The sequence below is a fragment of the Lygodium microphyllum genome, chromosome 9 (assembly GCF_053477565.2).
Source record: "Lygodium microphyllum isolate KBCC chromosome 9, Lygodium_microphyllum_v1.1.10, whole genome shotgun sequence".
NCBI lineage: Eukaryota > Viridiplantae > Streptophyta > Polypodiopsida > Schizaeales > Lygodiaceae > Lygodium > Lygodium microphyllum.
The window spans coordinates 30,271,647-30,288,323 of NC_141143.1; the positions used below are offsets into that span (position 1 = coordinate 30,271,647).

Genomic DNA, 16,677 nt, shown 5'->3' on the forward strand with positions numbered 1-16,677 from the left:
GCTTTGCTGTAATGAGCTTAAAATTAGCATGATCTTGAACTCCCTCTAGGCAGATGGGCTGTCTATGTATCATAAACTCCATGTAGAGATAAGAGAAGTCCATAGCAATTTTCCCCAATTGTTTCAGCCAATCACAACCCAAGACAACATATCTAGGGCAATTAGATCAACTAGTGCCACATAATTTTCAGCCAAGCATAAGGGGACTCTCGGACATACATATATATTGATTTCTTCATCTCCATTTTCTACTTGGACCTTCAAGGGGTGGTGTAATTCCATAGGGGTGCATTTTAACCGATCAATGATTGATTTATTGAAAAATTTGTGGGTGCTACCACTATCCACAAGGATGAAGACATGTTTTCCATAGATACTTCCTTGAATGCATAGGGCGTTGGGGCTTTGGGAACCCATCCAAGCAGCCAAGGAGATAGAACAAAGGGAAGTGGTAGGTGAGCAGGATGTTAGATCAAGTATTTGTGATGGATCACCACCCGGGTCAAAAGGAAACCCATTCTTCGGGTCATAGAATTGCTCATGATCAACATCCTCCTCAAGCTCAGCCTGATTAGTGGGTAGGTCATCCTCATGATTGTGCCAATCTTCCATGGCATACATACTATGAACCTTGACCTTAGCTATCTTGTACGAGCACTTGGAGGCATGATCAACACTGTACTTATCCCCACATTTAAAGCATAGGTCCTTTTCCTTCCGTTCCTTCACAACATCCAAAGAAATGAAGTGTTGGCCATTGGATCCATGGGAAGGTGATGCAATGGACTATTTATTTTCAGCATACTTATTCTCAATATTAGAGCCAAATGCTATCCCAAAAGTGCCCATTTCTCTTTCAGCATGGAAGGTGGGGTAAATGGGTACTTTGGGGCTGTTATTAGGCATAGAAGTGCCTCGGAAAGCACCTCAGTATGGGGCTGATCGTGAAGGGATGTGGGGCTGTCTAGAACCTTGCTAAAAATGTTCAATCTTATGGTACTTTCTTGCATATGTCTTAGCTAGTTCAATTGCATCAAACAGTGTGGTAGGTTTTTGGGCCATGACATCTGTCGATAGGCTCGATTCCAACCCCCCATAGATATACTTGTGCAATTTAACATCATTGCTAATGCTCTCTACATACATGGTCAAGTTCATGAACTAATTTGTGAACTCACTTACAGTGAGGTTACGTTAGTCAAGAGTGTACCAGCTTCTTGCCAACCGCTCTTGTTCCATAGGGGGAGACACAAACACTTGGACCATATGCTTCCTAGTCAATGAACTAATGATTCTCTCCATTGATATAGTGCCACCATTTGTGGGAAAATCCTTCCAAGTGGAGAGGAGCAAAAAGTATTTTTTGATCATCAGTGTGGGGGTAGATATTGAAGTAGGACTCAAACTTGGACGTCCATTCCTCCAAGTGAGATGGTGAGGGAGATTGCCAATTGTAATTTGTTAGGATGATCCTGTCACACAGATCATGAGGGCCATGTTGCCCACAAAACCCTTGCTACCCATACATCACGTGGTTGCCATACATACCTTGCTATCCATACATCCCATGTGGTGCATTTATCCCATGCTGTCCATTATAGCTAGGCTATCCATGATTGCCATATTGACCATTGGTACCATATTGTCCATGATGGTGCTGATTCATATAGGGTGCATGGGGGCTCCTAAGGAGAGTGGGGAAACTTCGATTAAGGGTGGAAGAGGGCCTCAATGGGGTGTTGGCTACATGGTTGATGGGGGAGTTCAACATGGGCTTATAATACGTATGAGAGGGTTTACAAATCTTGTAGGTAGAAGGGGGGATTTCCTTAATACCAAGTATACCTTGTGGACCATGCAATGGCTCCTAATGTAGAGGATGTCTAGATTCATGCCTAGAGTCATTGACCTTCTCTTGGGATGAAGTAGTAGCTAATTGAGCAAGAAGAGTAGTGAGCTACTCCAAGGTTTTTTGAGTCCTTGAGTTTGAGAGGACCATGTGCTCGATTGCTTCATCAAACTTGGACATCATTTGGCGGTGGTTGGTGACCATGTCATTATGCCATTCCATGCCATCACGAAGCTCATGCTAGCATAGGGTGTGATTGAGAAGGGTATATGGGTCCATGTCGGGCATTTCCTCTTGCATATCACCATGGTAATCTTTTGCCAAGCTTGGTTCATCATTCATGGAGGTCTAGGAGTTTCTAATCTCCCTCTCGAGTTCCACATGGGCCTTACTTTTGCCTTTCTCGCTAGCCATCTGGATGCAGTCTACAGGACTTGCTATCAATAAATGGGGTGTAACTTTTTGTAGGAAACTCTGATTGGTGAGATTTTCTATTCATGTTGGAGGGGAAAAAGTCCTCTTTGAGATGAGCTATTAATCTTTGTGACATAAAATTATCAAAATTTTATGCAATGGAGTTAATGTGCCTTGGTCTACACCCTGTCCACAATGACTCTAGTGCACAAAAATGAGCATAACTTTCAAACCGTAGGTCCGATTGGAGAGGTTTTTGATTCAAACTAGAGGGGACAAAGCCCTCTTCAAGGTGATCTATAAGGTTCACTCCCAGATTCAAAATGCAATTTTCTATAGTAAGATCTTCGTGACTATTCTGCAAGACTATGACCAAAAACATTGCATGTCTCTTATTACAAAATCCTTATATGGATGGGGCGTATTTTGAGAGTCCTGATCAACAACATGAATAGCATCTTGAGCATACAGAGCATTATTCTATTGTTTATTAGTTTATTGTTAGTTTATATTTTATTTATTGTGGTATTATTTTGTTTAGATTAAGATAAGATTTAGATTTAGATTAGATATTGTTTTATATTATTATTTATATCGTATTTATAATAATAATAATAATATTATTATTATTATGTTATTATATTTTTATTAAATTATATTATTATTATTGTTATTATTATATAGTTATATAGTTTTGTTAATGGTTGTTATTTAAACTTTGTTTTTGTTAGTTATTATATTATATTATATTATAAATATGTATTGCTAGTTTGTTATTATTATTATTATGATTATGATTATGATATGATGATGTTATTTTATTTAGATATTATTAGTTTATTGTTAGTTTATAGTTTATTGTGGTATTATTTTATTGTGATTCAGATAAGATTTAGATTTAGATAGTTAATAGTTATAGTTTAAGTTTATTTATTAGTAATTAGGATTATGATTATTTTTTTTATTATTATTATTTATTGTTATTATTATTTTTTATTTAGATATTATTAGTTTATTATTGTTTAGATAGATATTATATCTAATTAGTTTATATTTATATAATATAATAATGATAATGATGATGGTGATGATGATGATGATGATGATGATGATGATGATTGCTGTTGTATTGTTTATTAGTTTATTGTTTATTTTTTGTGGCATTATTTTGCTTAGATTAAGATAAGATTTAGATTTAGATTAGATATTATTTTATATTATTATTATTGTTATTGTTATATAGTTATATAGTTTTGTTAATGGTTGTTATTTTAACTTTGTTATTGTGAGTTTGTTATTATTATTATTATGAGTATGATCATGATATGATGATGTTATTTTATTTAGATATTATTAGTTTATTAGTTTATTGTTAGTTTATAGTTTATTTTATTGTGGTATTATTTTATTTAGATTTAGATATTATTTTAGTTATTATTATTACTATTATATTTTATTGTTATGTTAATAGTTAATAGTTAATAGTTAATGTTATAGCTAATAGTTATTAGTTAATAGTTATAGTTTATTAGTAATTATGTTATGTTATGATATGATTATGATGTTATTTTATTTAGATATTATTTGTTTATTAGTTTACTGTGGTATTATTTTATTTAGATTTAGATTTAGATATTATTAGTTGTGTTATTTTATTATTACTTTTATTATTATTATTCTTTGATAATATATAATAATAATAATAATGAAAAATGATGATGATGATGATGATTGTTGTTGTATTATTTTATGTTATTATATTATTATTATTAGTATTATTATTAATTATTATATTATTACTATATTATTTTCTTATTTTTTTTTTATAGTTAAAAAGTTTATGATGTTATGTTATTTTATTTAGATATTATTAGTTTATTATTATTATTATTGTTATTATTTTATTATTTTAATGTTGTTATTATTATTATACTAGCGTTTATTATTATTATTATTATATAATGATGATTGCTGTTGTATTGTTTATTAGTTTATTGTGCTATTGTTATTGTTATTTTAATTGTTGGTTTAGTTTTTATTTTATTTAGATTGGTTTATTTTATTATTATTTTATTAGTATAAATATATATTTAAAAACTAATAATAATAATATAAAAATAACAATAATAATATAAAATAATATTAATAGTGATAATATAAAATAATTAGTTATAGTTGTAGTGAGTAATGATATAGTTGTAGTTAATGGTTACTTAGTGTTATTGTTTTGTTATTTTAATTAGTTTAGCTGTTGGTTAGATATGGTTGTTTGTTATTATTATTATTATTTTAATTAGTTTGGTTATTATTGTTATTGACCTTGGTATTCACTCATCTTTGAGCATCGAACATCTTTGGATCTTTAACACATTCGAGCCTTTGGCAAGACCTATGTATGGATCGAGACAAATGAACATCCATTAGTAGGGCTTGCACACAGAGAGAGAGAGAGAGAGAGAGAGAGAGAGAGAGAGAGAGAGAGAGAGAGAGAGAGAGAGAGAGAGAGAGAGAGAGAGAGAGAGAGAGAGAGAGAGAGAGAGAGAGAGAGAGAGAGGAGGTAAGGCATGGCTATATATTTGGTGAGTGTCATGTGCACATGTGGATTAATGGACATCCATTGGAGAGGGGAATCATTAATTGGATTTTTGTGAGCACTGTGTATGTGTGTGCTCATGCATGATTATTTACACGTGTCTGTGCATGACTATTCTTTTGTCTTTGAGTCCAATACACTTTCGATTTAGGGTTTTCAGTTGGAAATGTGTTTGTCTTCAATGGCTTTGAGATTTCTCTATTGGGACTCTTATACTCTATTGAAAGTCTCGTGTAGTCATCATGGAACAAACCAAAGCTATGGATGATGTTCCAGATATAGTGCATTCGACTCCATTGAATGCAATTGATTTAGTTGAATCAAAGAAAATAGCCACAACATCATCTCTTCGACGCTTGTCTGCTTGGAGCCGTTTGCATGGGTATGGGAGATAGTTATTCTAATAATTGTATTTTCACCAAGGTATTGTGTTCTTTTTGGGGAGATAGTCATTTGTGTATTTTGTTGCAGCCAAATTAATGTGGAGTTTAATAGAGTGAATAAAGTTAATGTGCGAAAGATGAAAGAAGTGGCGAGGCAACAGGGAGGGCATGTCAGTAGATCCACAAGGACATCAACGATCCGAAGAAACACAAAGGCTGCTTCAAGTTCTTTGGAGTTTAAACGCCTTGAGACCAAGATGAATGAGTTGATGGAATTGCAGATGAGTTTATCCACATGTGTCGATCATGCACTTGCTATTTACTCTACAGAATTGCATGAACAAGCTAGGGGTTTGTATGGTGTTGTGTGTGAGACAAAGCACATCCAGAGTGTTCTTCAACAAGTCTCGAGTGGTTTAGGTGGTGAAGTGAGGGAACTTTCAGCAATTGTCTCTCAGACAAGAAGGTTGATGAATTTGTTGTTGAATGATATGTGGGCATCGTTTTGGGGGCTTGGAGATGACCACGAGCCTGTGATTTGCCAGAGGGGTTGTCGACTACCGTTTTTGCAGTTCCAAATGAATGTTAATAGGTTCAATGCCTTGCTACAACAATTGAGTCATCAAATGAACGATCCCAATTGAGGAGGATTTGCTTGGCGGAGGCTTATGATCTATTATCGTCTCGCTTATATCTTACTTGAAAGTGCTTGGACCAATGTTTTTTTTGTGATGATGTGTGCTTCCTTTTTGTGAAGCTTATATTGGTTTTAATGTAACGATGTGATACCTCTTTCTTGAGGTTTGATCTGTATAAAGAATTATCATGTCTTGCAATGTGGATACAACTTTTTTTATTTTTGTAGTGTAGCGCACGCAAGAATAATATTCTCTAATTGTAATATTCACCTCTCTCACTCACTCACACACACACACACACACACACACACTCTCTCTCTCTCTCTCTCTCTCTCTCTCTCTCTCTCTCTCTCTTCAACATTTGGATGAAGGTTATAATCTATTGTTGTCTCACTTATGAAGATATTGAAATGCTTGGGCCACTGCTTTTTTTGTGATAATGTGTGCTATCTTTTTTCGTAACGAGACTAAATTGAGTAAACTGTATTGGGTATCTACAGTGTGGTGTGATGTCTCTTTCTTGACGTTTGATATCATATCAAACAATGTGGATATATAACTTTATTCATTTTTATGGTGTAATGCATGTGAGTAATATTTTCTAATTCTATGGTCTAATTGTAATATTCTCTCTCTCCCTCTCTCTCTCTCTCTTTCTCCAGTGTTTGGTTCAATTTATTGGGGTGGATGCATTCTTCTCTCTTTTAAAGATTTTGTAAACATTGATCTATAGTTTATTTATAGATATAATTATTATGTCTTGCAATGTAGTACGTATCAAAGAGTAATATTCTCTGTAAAATATGTTTCAATGTCTAGGAACTTGCTATGGATTGGAATAAGATTGTGTATTCTTTCTCTTTTCAAAAGTTTGTAAATATTAAATACATTTTTATTTTTAAGTATATTGCCTCTTTCTTAAGGTTTGATCTATAGAAATACTTATTATGTCTTGCAATCTACATAGAAGAGTTCATTGATTTAAGAATCCTAACGTTTTATAGTTTATTGCGCATTCATGTTGAAGAGTGATGTTTGGGTTTGAGTTATAGGTTGGGGGATTGCACACCGGTTGGATATAGTTTTTTTTTAATCTTTGGGTTAGATATATCTAATTGTATAGAATATATAAAAATATATGATATGATGATTCTAATTTTGACTACTATTAATCCTTGCACGTAAGAGGATTGTGCTGATTTAAATTGTCGTAGTATTTTCGATTATGTGATTCTAGATTGATTCTACTTTTAAGTCTTTTTGGAAATACTAATCCCAATCAAGTCTTTGCTTGAAAGAATGCATGTTTTCTCTTAATGTGTAGGCTTTGTGAGAATCCAAACAATATTGGATTAAATAATCAGAGAACTAGCAAGGATTATGTGTTGCGTATTCATAGGCATAGACTCAACTCTACATGATATAGACGATGACAAATTGCTAGGCTTAGGGCTCAAATGGCAAGACATGACTGGAGGGGGTATAAAGAGATGTGTTCTACTATAGTTGAGTGCCGGAACATTTTGCAAGGACGGGCTCTAAATCATGATAGCTTGATTCGTGAGGGACTTCACAGTTTGATTGAGCAACAATTTGCTAATGATTATAATTGTGATGCTAAAAATCACCAAAACCTAGGAAATGATGTGATTAATGAGTCACGTGTCAATAATGCTCCAACCTTTAGTGCTCAAAATGGGGGTTTTTGCTCCATTTTACATGCTTTACCTGCAATGGATATTCATCTTGCAACTACAATATTGCTATTTCAAGACCCGATTGTGCATTCCATGGGGAGTCTTTTTGAGATGTGTGAGCGATGTTCGGCTAAATTGTGGAGATGTGAGGCTCAAGTGTAGGGGTCAGTTTTTTTTGGTAAACATCGTTGTCGAAATGGAAAAGTAATGTTTCCACGGTTGCAATATCCACCACAACTATTGCATGATTTGTTGCATGGTATGCATCCTCAAAGCAGAGTATTTAAAAATAATATACAAGCATATAATAGTGCTCTTGCATTTGTGTTGCTTGGTGCCAATGTTGATGAGCTTTTGTCTGTTGTTGGAAATTCTTATACCTTTAGAGTGCATGGCTCCATTTATCATCGTATAGGCCCTTTGATTCCTAATGTGCAACGACAGGAAAGGCCACGATTTGCACAACTTTATGTTTATGATATTGAGCATGATCTAATCGGTTGGATGTTATGCCTAATTTATTGCCAAACTTGCTTGGGGAGCTTCAGTCTATGATGCATCAACACAATGCATATGCACAAGCTTTTAGATCCGTGGGTATGCAATTGCAAAACAATCCCTTGCATGATTTCAGAATGACTATTTTTGGGGTTCAACATGCTAATAGACAATACTCAGCTCCAGTGGCAACTGAGGTTGCAACTATCATGCCAAGACAAGGCAATGAGAATACTCTTCATCTCGAGACATACATGTTTATAGTCGGGATGGACGATGTATTGCTATTTCAAACTTGCATAGGGCATATATGCCTATGCTATACGTTCTTCTTTTTCCTATGGGTGATGATGGTTGGCATGTAAAGGTACCTTATAGTGGTGTTAATGTTCCAATTAATATACATGGATTGTCTAATAAGGACTGCGTTACTCAGATGCAATTTTATACATTTCAACTACAAGTGCGTGAGGACACTGAGGTGTGCATGTTGCGGGGTGGCTGATTGTTGCAACAATTTATTGTTGATGCTTATTGTAGTATAGAGCAATGTAGGTTAGCTTGGTGTCGATAAAATCAATCAGTTTTATGCTCGGAAGTTTATAAGGGCTTAGTAGATATGGTGGGAGTGATGGATGATGGGCCGATGGGGATTATTGGTGCCTCTATTGGTAAAAGGGTGGTTTTGCTGTCTTCTTTTACTGGTGGGCCAAGACACATGTATTAGTTGTATCAGGATGCCATGGCTATAGTGCGAAGTAAGGGAAAACCTAATCTGTTTATAACGATGACATGTAATCCAAAGTGGTTAGAGATAACTAATGCTTTGTTTCCTGGAAAGACTGCTTATGATCGTCCTGATTTGACTGCTCGAGTATTCCATAAAAAACATGCTGATATGATGCATACATTGTTGAAAAGGAATTTGTTTGGAAACGTTGCAGGCTATGTTAGTGTGATTGAGTTTCAAAAGTGGAGGCTACCACATTCTCATACTTTGCTAATTTTGGAGCACCCTTTTAAACCCTCTGAAGCATGCCATTATGATAGATTTGTTTGTGCTGAGTTTCCTGATAGAGCAAAGTTTTCAAATTTGTTTGAAACTATCTCAAAATGCAATGTCCATGGTCCTTGCAGTGTAATGAATCCCAAGAGCCCTTGCATGCGCAATGGTCGATGCACTAAAAAATTCCCTCGGAGGTTTGTGAATGTAACAACTGCTGATAGCTCTGGCTATCCTGTTTATAGAAGACGAGATGATGGAAAGACAGTCACAATAAAGGGTAATACTATTGATAATCGATGGATTGTTCCATACAATCCATACTTGAATAAAAAATACAATGCACATATAAATGTTGAGGTATGCTCAACGGTGGCAGCTGTTAAGTATTTGTATAAGTATATATACAAGGGACATGATCGTGCAACGATTAAATTTTTTGTTGGAAACTTAGGGTTAAATGGTACGACCTTTCGTGAAGTGGATGAGATCAAGAGTTATTTAGATGCACGGTATATTTCTGCTTTGGAAGCGTGTTGGCGAATATATGACTATGCATTGCACAATGAGAAGCTTGATATACAGCAGTTGCAGGTACACTTGCCTGATGAGAATTATGTGGTGTTTCAAGATACAGACAATATATCAAATGTTATGCAGAATGAATATATCAGGAAAACTACTCTTACGGAATGGTTTGTGTGCAATCGTATTCATCCAGAGGCTCGAGCTATTCAGTATCAAGACTTCCCAGTGTATATGGTGTGGAATGCACAACGAAAGGTATGGACAAAGAGAAAGCATGAAAATACGTGTGGTCGAATATACTTTGTGCCACCCACATCTGGTGAGCGTTATTACTTGCGAATGCTCTTGACAGTGTCTGGAGGATGTATGTCTTTTGATGATTTGCGTACTATTGGCAACGTGGTATACAACACCTTTAAGGAAGCCTGCATTGCAAAGGGCATGTTAGAGGGTGATGATGAGTGTGTTGTGTGCTTGGAAGAGGCTGCATTTGTACAAATTGGTGCCCAGTTGCATGCTTTGTTTGCTGCAATTTTGGTCTTCTGTGAGCTTGCGCAGCCTGGTTAGCTCTGGGATAGGTTCATGTCACCAATGGTGGAGGATATTTTGTATAAGTTATAGCTAGAGCATGTGCATATATATTCTACAGTTCTACAACAAGAGGCATCAAAGAGGGCTTTATTGCATCTTCAAAATCTTTTGCGACAACATGGGTGAAGTTTGTCTGACTTTGATGGATTGCCAGAACCTCATCAAATAGATTCTCAGTTGTGTGTTAACCCTCTTTTAGAAGATGAATATGCATATGATATACTGGAGCAATGTAGAGTTTGTGTTTATATGGAGGCAATGTTGAATGATGGACAAAGGGTTGCATATAATGCAGTTATAGGTGCCATTGATGGAAACTTTGGGGATGTTTTTTTTTTTGGATGGTCCCAGTGGGTTTGGAAAGACAATTCTTTACAAGTGTTTGCTTGCTAGGTTGCGCAGTGATCGTCATATAGCATTAGCAATGGCATTATCTAGCATTGCTGCTTTGCTTCTGCAAGGCGGTCATACTACTCACTCAAGATTTGAAATTCCATTGGATCTATGTAATCGATCCACCTGTAATATTCCTGTTCAGAGAAATCTTGCTCAACTGTTCAGACAGTCGAGCCTTATTTTATGGGATGAGGCCGCTGCCATGATGCACACGTTTGCATTTGAAGCTGTTGATAGAACTTTAAGAGATATTCTGAGAACCATTTGGTGGAAAGGTTACTTTGCTTGGGGGTGATTTTAGACAAATCCTGCCCATCGTGAAAAAGGGCTCCCGTGAAGATATTGCTAATGCGGCACTATGTTGCTCTCATTTATGGCAATATGTTAAGGTGCTAAGGTTGTCTAGGAATATGAGGATGTCAACCGCCACTGGTGTAATGGATAATGGATTTGTTGGTTGGATTCAAGGGATAGGGGATGGAGTGGGTATTACGAAGAATTGTGATAAGTTACATATTCCATCTAGCATGGTATTGAAAGGGTGCTCTCTTGAAACCTTGGTTAATAGTGTGTACGGTGAACTGTCCGCAGTGAGAGACTTTGGGGCATATTTTAGTGAGCGTGCTATACTTGCAGCGCGGAATACAGAGGTGGCTTCTTTGAATCATTGTGCATTGCAATCGATGCCAGGAGAAGTCATACAGTACTATAGTGCGGATTCAATTGCAGAGACGGGTGATAGCTCATTTTTATACTCTGTAGAGTATTTAAATACACTAGATCTTGGAGGTGGGTTTCCTCCCCATCTATTGTTGCTAAAGATGAATGAACCTATTATTCTTCTTAGGAACTTAAATCCAGCAAAAGTTTTGTGTAATGGTACACGGTTGATGTGTAAGGCATTCAATAAAAAGATGATAGATGCTGAGATAATAATAGGGACAAATGCAGGGGAGCGAGTTTTTATTCATAGGATCACTTTTATTCCTAGCACCTTGCAATTTCCGTTTGCTATGAGGCGGAGGCAATTTCCTATTTGACTGGCGTTTGCTATGATGATCAATAAGTCGCAAGGTCAAACATTGTTTGTTGTTTGTCTTTACTTAAAGACACCAGTATTTACACATGGATAGTTGTATGTTGCATTTTCAAGGGTGAAATCCTCATGTGGTGTGAGGGTGTTATTGGATGAGGATGGAAGCACTATGAATGTCATGACGAACATTGTGTACAAGGAGGTACTTCAGAAGATGCAATGAGGTGCATTGATTTTTTGCAAAGATGCATATGGAGATGAATTTTTTGGAGGGTGGAAGATATGCTTGCATTTTTTTAGAGATGTATCTATTGAATTTTGATGGCTTTGTAGTCCTTGCTTGGTGTGTATGTGAGATAGCCTCAAAGCTATATTCGGTTGGCATATACTCGATGGTAATTGAGTATATATTCCCTACACTATATATAAGTATTTGCTTGACTTTTGCAGATGCCTACTCCAAGCTGGGGTTATTATCCAGCTTCTGAGTATCAGAAGGAACTGTAGTGTAACTTGTGCGCAGTGACAACGCATGATATCATAAGAAGAACGCTTGCAAGGCATTGAGCATTTGTATGATGATGTCAACATAGAGATTTTACTTCCAGTTTTTATTGAGGTGGTGCATTGTGGGTATACTCAGTGCTTTCGAGTGCATATGGGTGAAGCTGAGCAGGATAAGAGATTTCAGCGATCTCACACTGATAGAATACCAAGGGGGTGGCCGGCATATGAATTTAAGGACCTCAGCTGTTTTGTGACGCTACATCAAGCTGTGACAATGCCTGCCAAGTGGTTTGCAAGTGTTAAGCCAGGTATTGTTATTCCAATGTTAAGTGATCTTTGTCAATTTTTGGATGTGTTCATGTTTACGTTGTGAGCTTTTAAAATTTTAGGCGCAAGAAAGAGAGGAAAGACTATCATGTCCCTTGTACCATCATCGGGACGAAGAGTGGCAATGGGACTTGCTTCACCTGAGCATGCTGTATTGGAGAATGGAAATTTTCCCTGTGATTCCTCAAAGAAAAGAAAGCTTCATTTTGGTTAGTCCCCATGGAAAGTTTCAACATCTTTGTAGCATTTGGATGTACATGTATAGGTGTAATCAAGAAGTGGTACTTCGTGGTTTTTTGATACTTGGATTTATGGTATAAAGTTTTTGGCTCTGGAGCAAGATTTGGTTTTGGGATTTGCTTCACCTATCTGTATTTGATGCTTGGATATGCTTACACTTTGTGGTTCATTTCAGTGTAGCAATGTTATTTCTAATTGTAACATTGAATGATCATGTAGAGCTACTTCTAGCTATTGCGCATAGCAGGTATTGTTGTTTTAATGTTAAGTAGTCTTTGTTGGTTGTTAGATGTGATTACATTAATGTTGTGGGCTTCTAAAATTTTAGGTGCAAGAAAGAGTGGAAATACTATTATGTCCCCTATACCATCAACAAGACGAAGAGTGGCAATCAGACTTGCTTTGCCTGGCCATGCTATATTGGAGAGTGGAAAATTTCCCAGTTATTTCTCAAAGAAAAAAAAGCTTAGTTTTTGTTAGACCCTATGGGAACCATAAATTTTTTTGTAACATTTGGATGTAGATTCATAGGCACAATCAAGGAGTGACACTTTGTGGTTTGTTGATACTTGAAATTGTGGTGCAACGTTATTGGTGCAGTCTCTAGAAGAAACTTTGGCTTCGGGCTTTGCTTCACCTATGTGGGTTATTAATACTAAGAGTTTGCATGCAATGCTTGGACAAACTTAAATTTGTGGTGTGGTTCATACATCTTTCATTTGTGGTTGTTTCACCGTAGGAATGTTATTTCTCATTGTAGCATCCAAGGATACAAGTTGTTTCTAATTGTTGTGCAGAGCAAGTATAGATACAAGTTTATAATTAGTTTGGTGCATGGTCATTGCATGTATATATGAGTCTATGTACTCCTTGATGCAAATGCATATTTGGCATTTTATACATGTGTTTGTGTGTGTGTGTGTGTGTGTGTGTGTGTGTGTGTGAGAGAGAGAGAGAGAGAGAGAGAGAGAGAGAGAGAGAGAGAGAGAGAGAGAGAGAGAGAGAGAGAGAGAGAGAGAGAGAGAGAGAGAGTGATGCCAGGAGGCATATTCCATGGTGGATTCCATGCCACGGTGGATTCCGTGAGGTTTTACGATGGATTCCGTAAACTTAGATGACCGGGGCTCATACACAAAGAGGATTCTTTGTGCGAGAAGTTGATGGGGACGCCTGTCCTTTTCGGGCGTTTTATTAATTTAGTGTGTACATGGGTGATTCCATAGCTGGTGATTCCGCAAAATGCATATTAAATTAATAAACATTTATGAGTTTAGAGTGCGCACTCGTAATAAATTAAGGTTAGGATTTATTTCTAACCAGTTGATTTATTTATGTAGCTGAAGACTGCTAGGTATTCACTTTTGTCGATTTAATTGTATTATTTTACTAATGATTGTGAATGCTTCAGTTGATGTGTAGAGATAGCAGCAGTGGCGGAGGAAAGCATTGGAGTTTAGCGAGTATTCGACCTTTGGACTATATTTTGATAGGCGCCACGCCTATATTTTGTTATGTCTATAGAGACATTGATTATTGATTATTATTTTGTATGCGCTTATGCGCCCGGATATGTTATTTCTATTTGGACATTGAGATTGGGCGTGTCAGATTCTATGGGCACTGTCCATTAGCTTTATTTTCCTATTTTTGTAGAAAGCAAACTCAAAAGCTAAAAGCTTGTCATATTTTTGTAATTGGGCTATTATTGAGCATGAAGATTGGAAATATACATTAAATACATGCTTTGTGAAGCGCTCACACAAGGCATGGGGGAGATTGAACCCAATTTGTCTCTTGCCTCTTGTCGTGCATGCTTTTACATGGTTTTTTGTGCAAAAAGGTAGAGTACTTTGTTCTTGGGGACCTTCCGAGATTCACCACGTGAGCTATCTGCGACCGATTTGCACACCAGTGGTATCAGAGCGGAGCAGAGATCAAGAGCTTCCAATCGCTACCAATCTCGGGCGAAGGCGGAGCTCCAGGAACAAACGGGCTCTACAGTCAATCTCATCGCGAACCGTCGATACAGGCAGACTTCTGGCGATCAAGAACCCCTGTTTCCAATGTCAGATCGCGAAGGACCAGGCTCTGCAGGCGGAGGACCACGCATTCATCTCCATCAACAAGTCGTTGAAAAACAGTGAGAAAATTCTTAATCTTCTCAATTAAAAGCTTAATTACAAAGCTTTATAAGCTTAAGGGAAGCTTAAGACCCCTCAATTTCATCACGGCGTGTCAGAGAGTGGCCCCGAAATTTTCGCGCGGCCAAGAAAACGGCCCCCCCTCGAAAATTTACGCCGCTTGCTAAGTCCTTCCTTAAGCTTCATAAGCTTAAGCTTAATCACTTAAGCTTAAGCCACTGCAAGTCACACAGGGCAGACAAGTCGGCAAATTCCAGGTCTCGCACTTCTGAAGTTAAGTTCCGCAAGTCGACAGTAATCAAGTTCTGCAAGTTCTGCAAGTCGGCCTAAGTTCAGCAAGTCCACAACTCTGCAAGTCTGCTAAGTCTGCAACTCTGCAAGTCAAACTAAATCAGAACTGACTAATGCTCAAAACTCCTAGAAGACTTGTTCGTATGCAAAAACTCTGAACTGGAAAGTTGTTCGCAGCAAGCTGTTCTACCTATTTACAAGTTCGTTGAAGTACTTTCAGCAAACGGAGACAGAAATATTGCAGATTTTTAGAAAATATACAAAGAAATACCCAAAAATACATAGCCTTGTAATCCCAAATTTGAGCTACGCTCATCCCGCTAACCTGATTATGAGTGAGAAAGGTTTGTTGAGTTTTACAGGATGACTACCCCACATATGGATGATCCTATGGCTGAAGACGACTTACCTGAACCTACCATGGAACAAAAGCTGGATCTAATCATGCTACAATTGGAAGAAGAGCGAAGAGCTAGGCAAGCATTGCAAGCGCAATTGACAAAACTTCAAAGAGCATCCACCGATAAAGAAGAACCACAAGCTGAAGATTTGATTCGCCATACCATCAACGCCACTCTTGAAGCACAAATCATTCGCAAGGAATCCAAGATAAGTAAACGAAGTTTCAAGTTTCGCACTTTCAATGGTATACGAGAAGGAAAGACTGTTTTATCATTCATTAGCTAGTTTGATGACTATTTCCATGAGGAAACTTATCCAGAAAAAGATAAAATCAAGTGTGTTACTAATCATTTGATAGACAGAGCATCACTTTGGTGGACTGTAGTCCGCAAGAGCATAGAATGTCCTGCTACTTGGGAAGATTTCAAGAAGAAGTTCATGCAGAATTTCCTTCCACCGCAATTTCATGAGAAGGCTATCAAGCAATGGGATTTACTTCAACAGCGAGATCGTGAGCCTATTCCACAGTATACAGAGCATTTTTGGAATGCACTCCTACAGCTACGCATGCTTGAAGACGTACTAGAGACGACACATAAGCGGAAGTATATGTCTGGACTTCTTGGACATTACTACGCTGAAGTGAACATGTTCAAGCCTACTACCCTTGAAGATGCCATCTCCTTAGCTCACGACACTGAAGATAAGTTACGCGGAAGAGATCGACGACCATAGCAATTCCAAGCCAACGGTAATTATGGATCTAAACAATTCAATTCCAATTTTAGAAGGTTTAATCCAGGTCGTTTCTCATCACCATCTTTCCGCAAGAATTGGCCTAAACCACCTGCATTACCATCCACTGTCAATCCAAATCCAAAGCCTATTCCACAAGCAAATCCAAATGTACCCAGACTTCCAGCCATTGCAAATAATGTAACCAAAGCCAAGCCAATAGTATGCTACAAGTGTCACCAGCCAGGGCATCTCGCAGCAAATTGTCATTCAAAGAAGCCATCAGCACATATCAACTACCTTGGAGCCATGGACGAAGATGAGCATGAGGATATGCCAGACTTTACTGAAGATGAGGATGATCCTACTCCTACTTCCGACACTTTACCAGGTATGCCTACTCCACAT

At 37.2% G+C, this 16,677-nt stretch overlaps 1 protein-coding gene across 1 annotated transcript; it reads left to right on the plus strand.

Annotated features, from left to right (window-relative positions):
- Nucleotides 1-5,098: 5,098 nt before the first annotated feature.
- Nucleotides 5,099-10,885, plus strand: LOC148030910 (uncharacterized). The gene is made up of 5 exons (XM_087685511.1): nucleotides 5,099-5,238; nucleotides 5,328-5,590; nucleotides 9,530-10,165; nucleotides 10,349-10,544; nucleotides 10,588-10,885. Exons 1-5 carry the CDS (start codon nucleotides 5,099-5,101, stop codon nucleotides 10,883-10,885), a joined length of 1,533 nt encoding a protein of 510 aa, XP_087541637.1.
- Nucleotides 10,886-16,677: the final 5,792 nt, after the last annotated feature.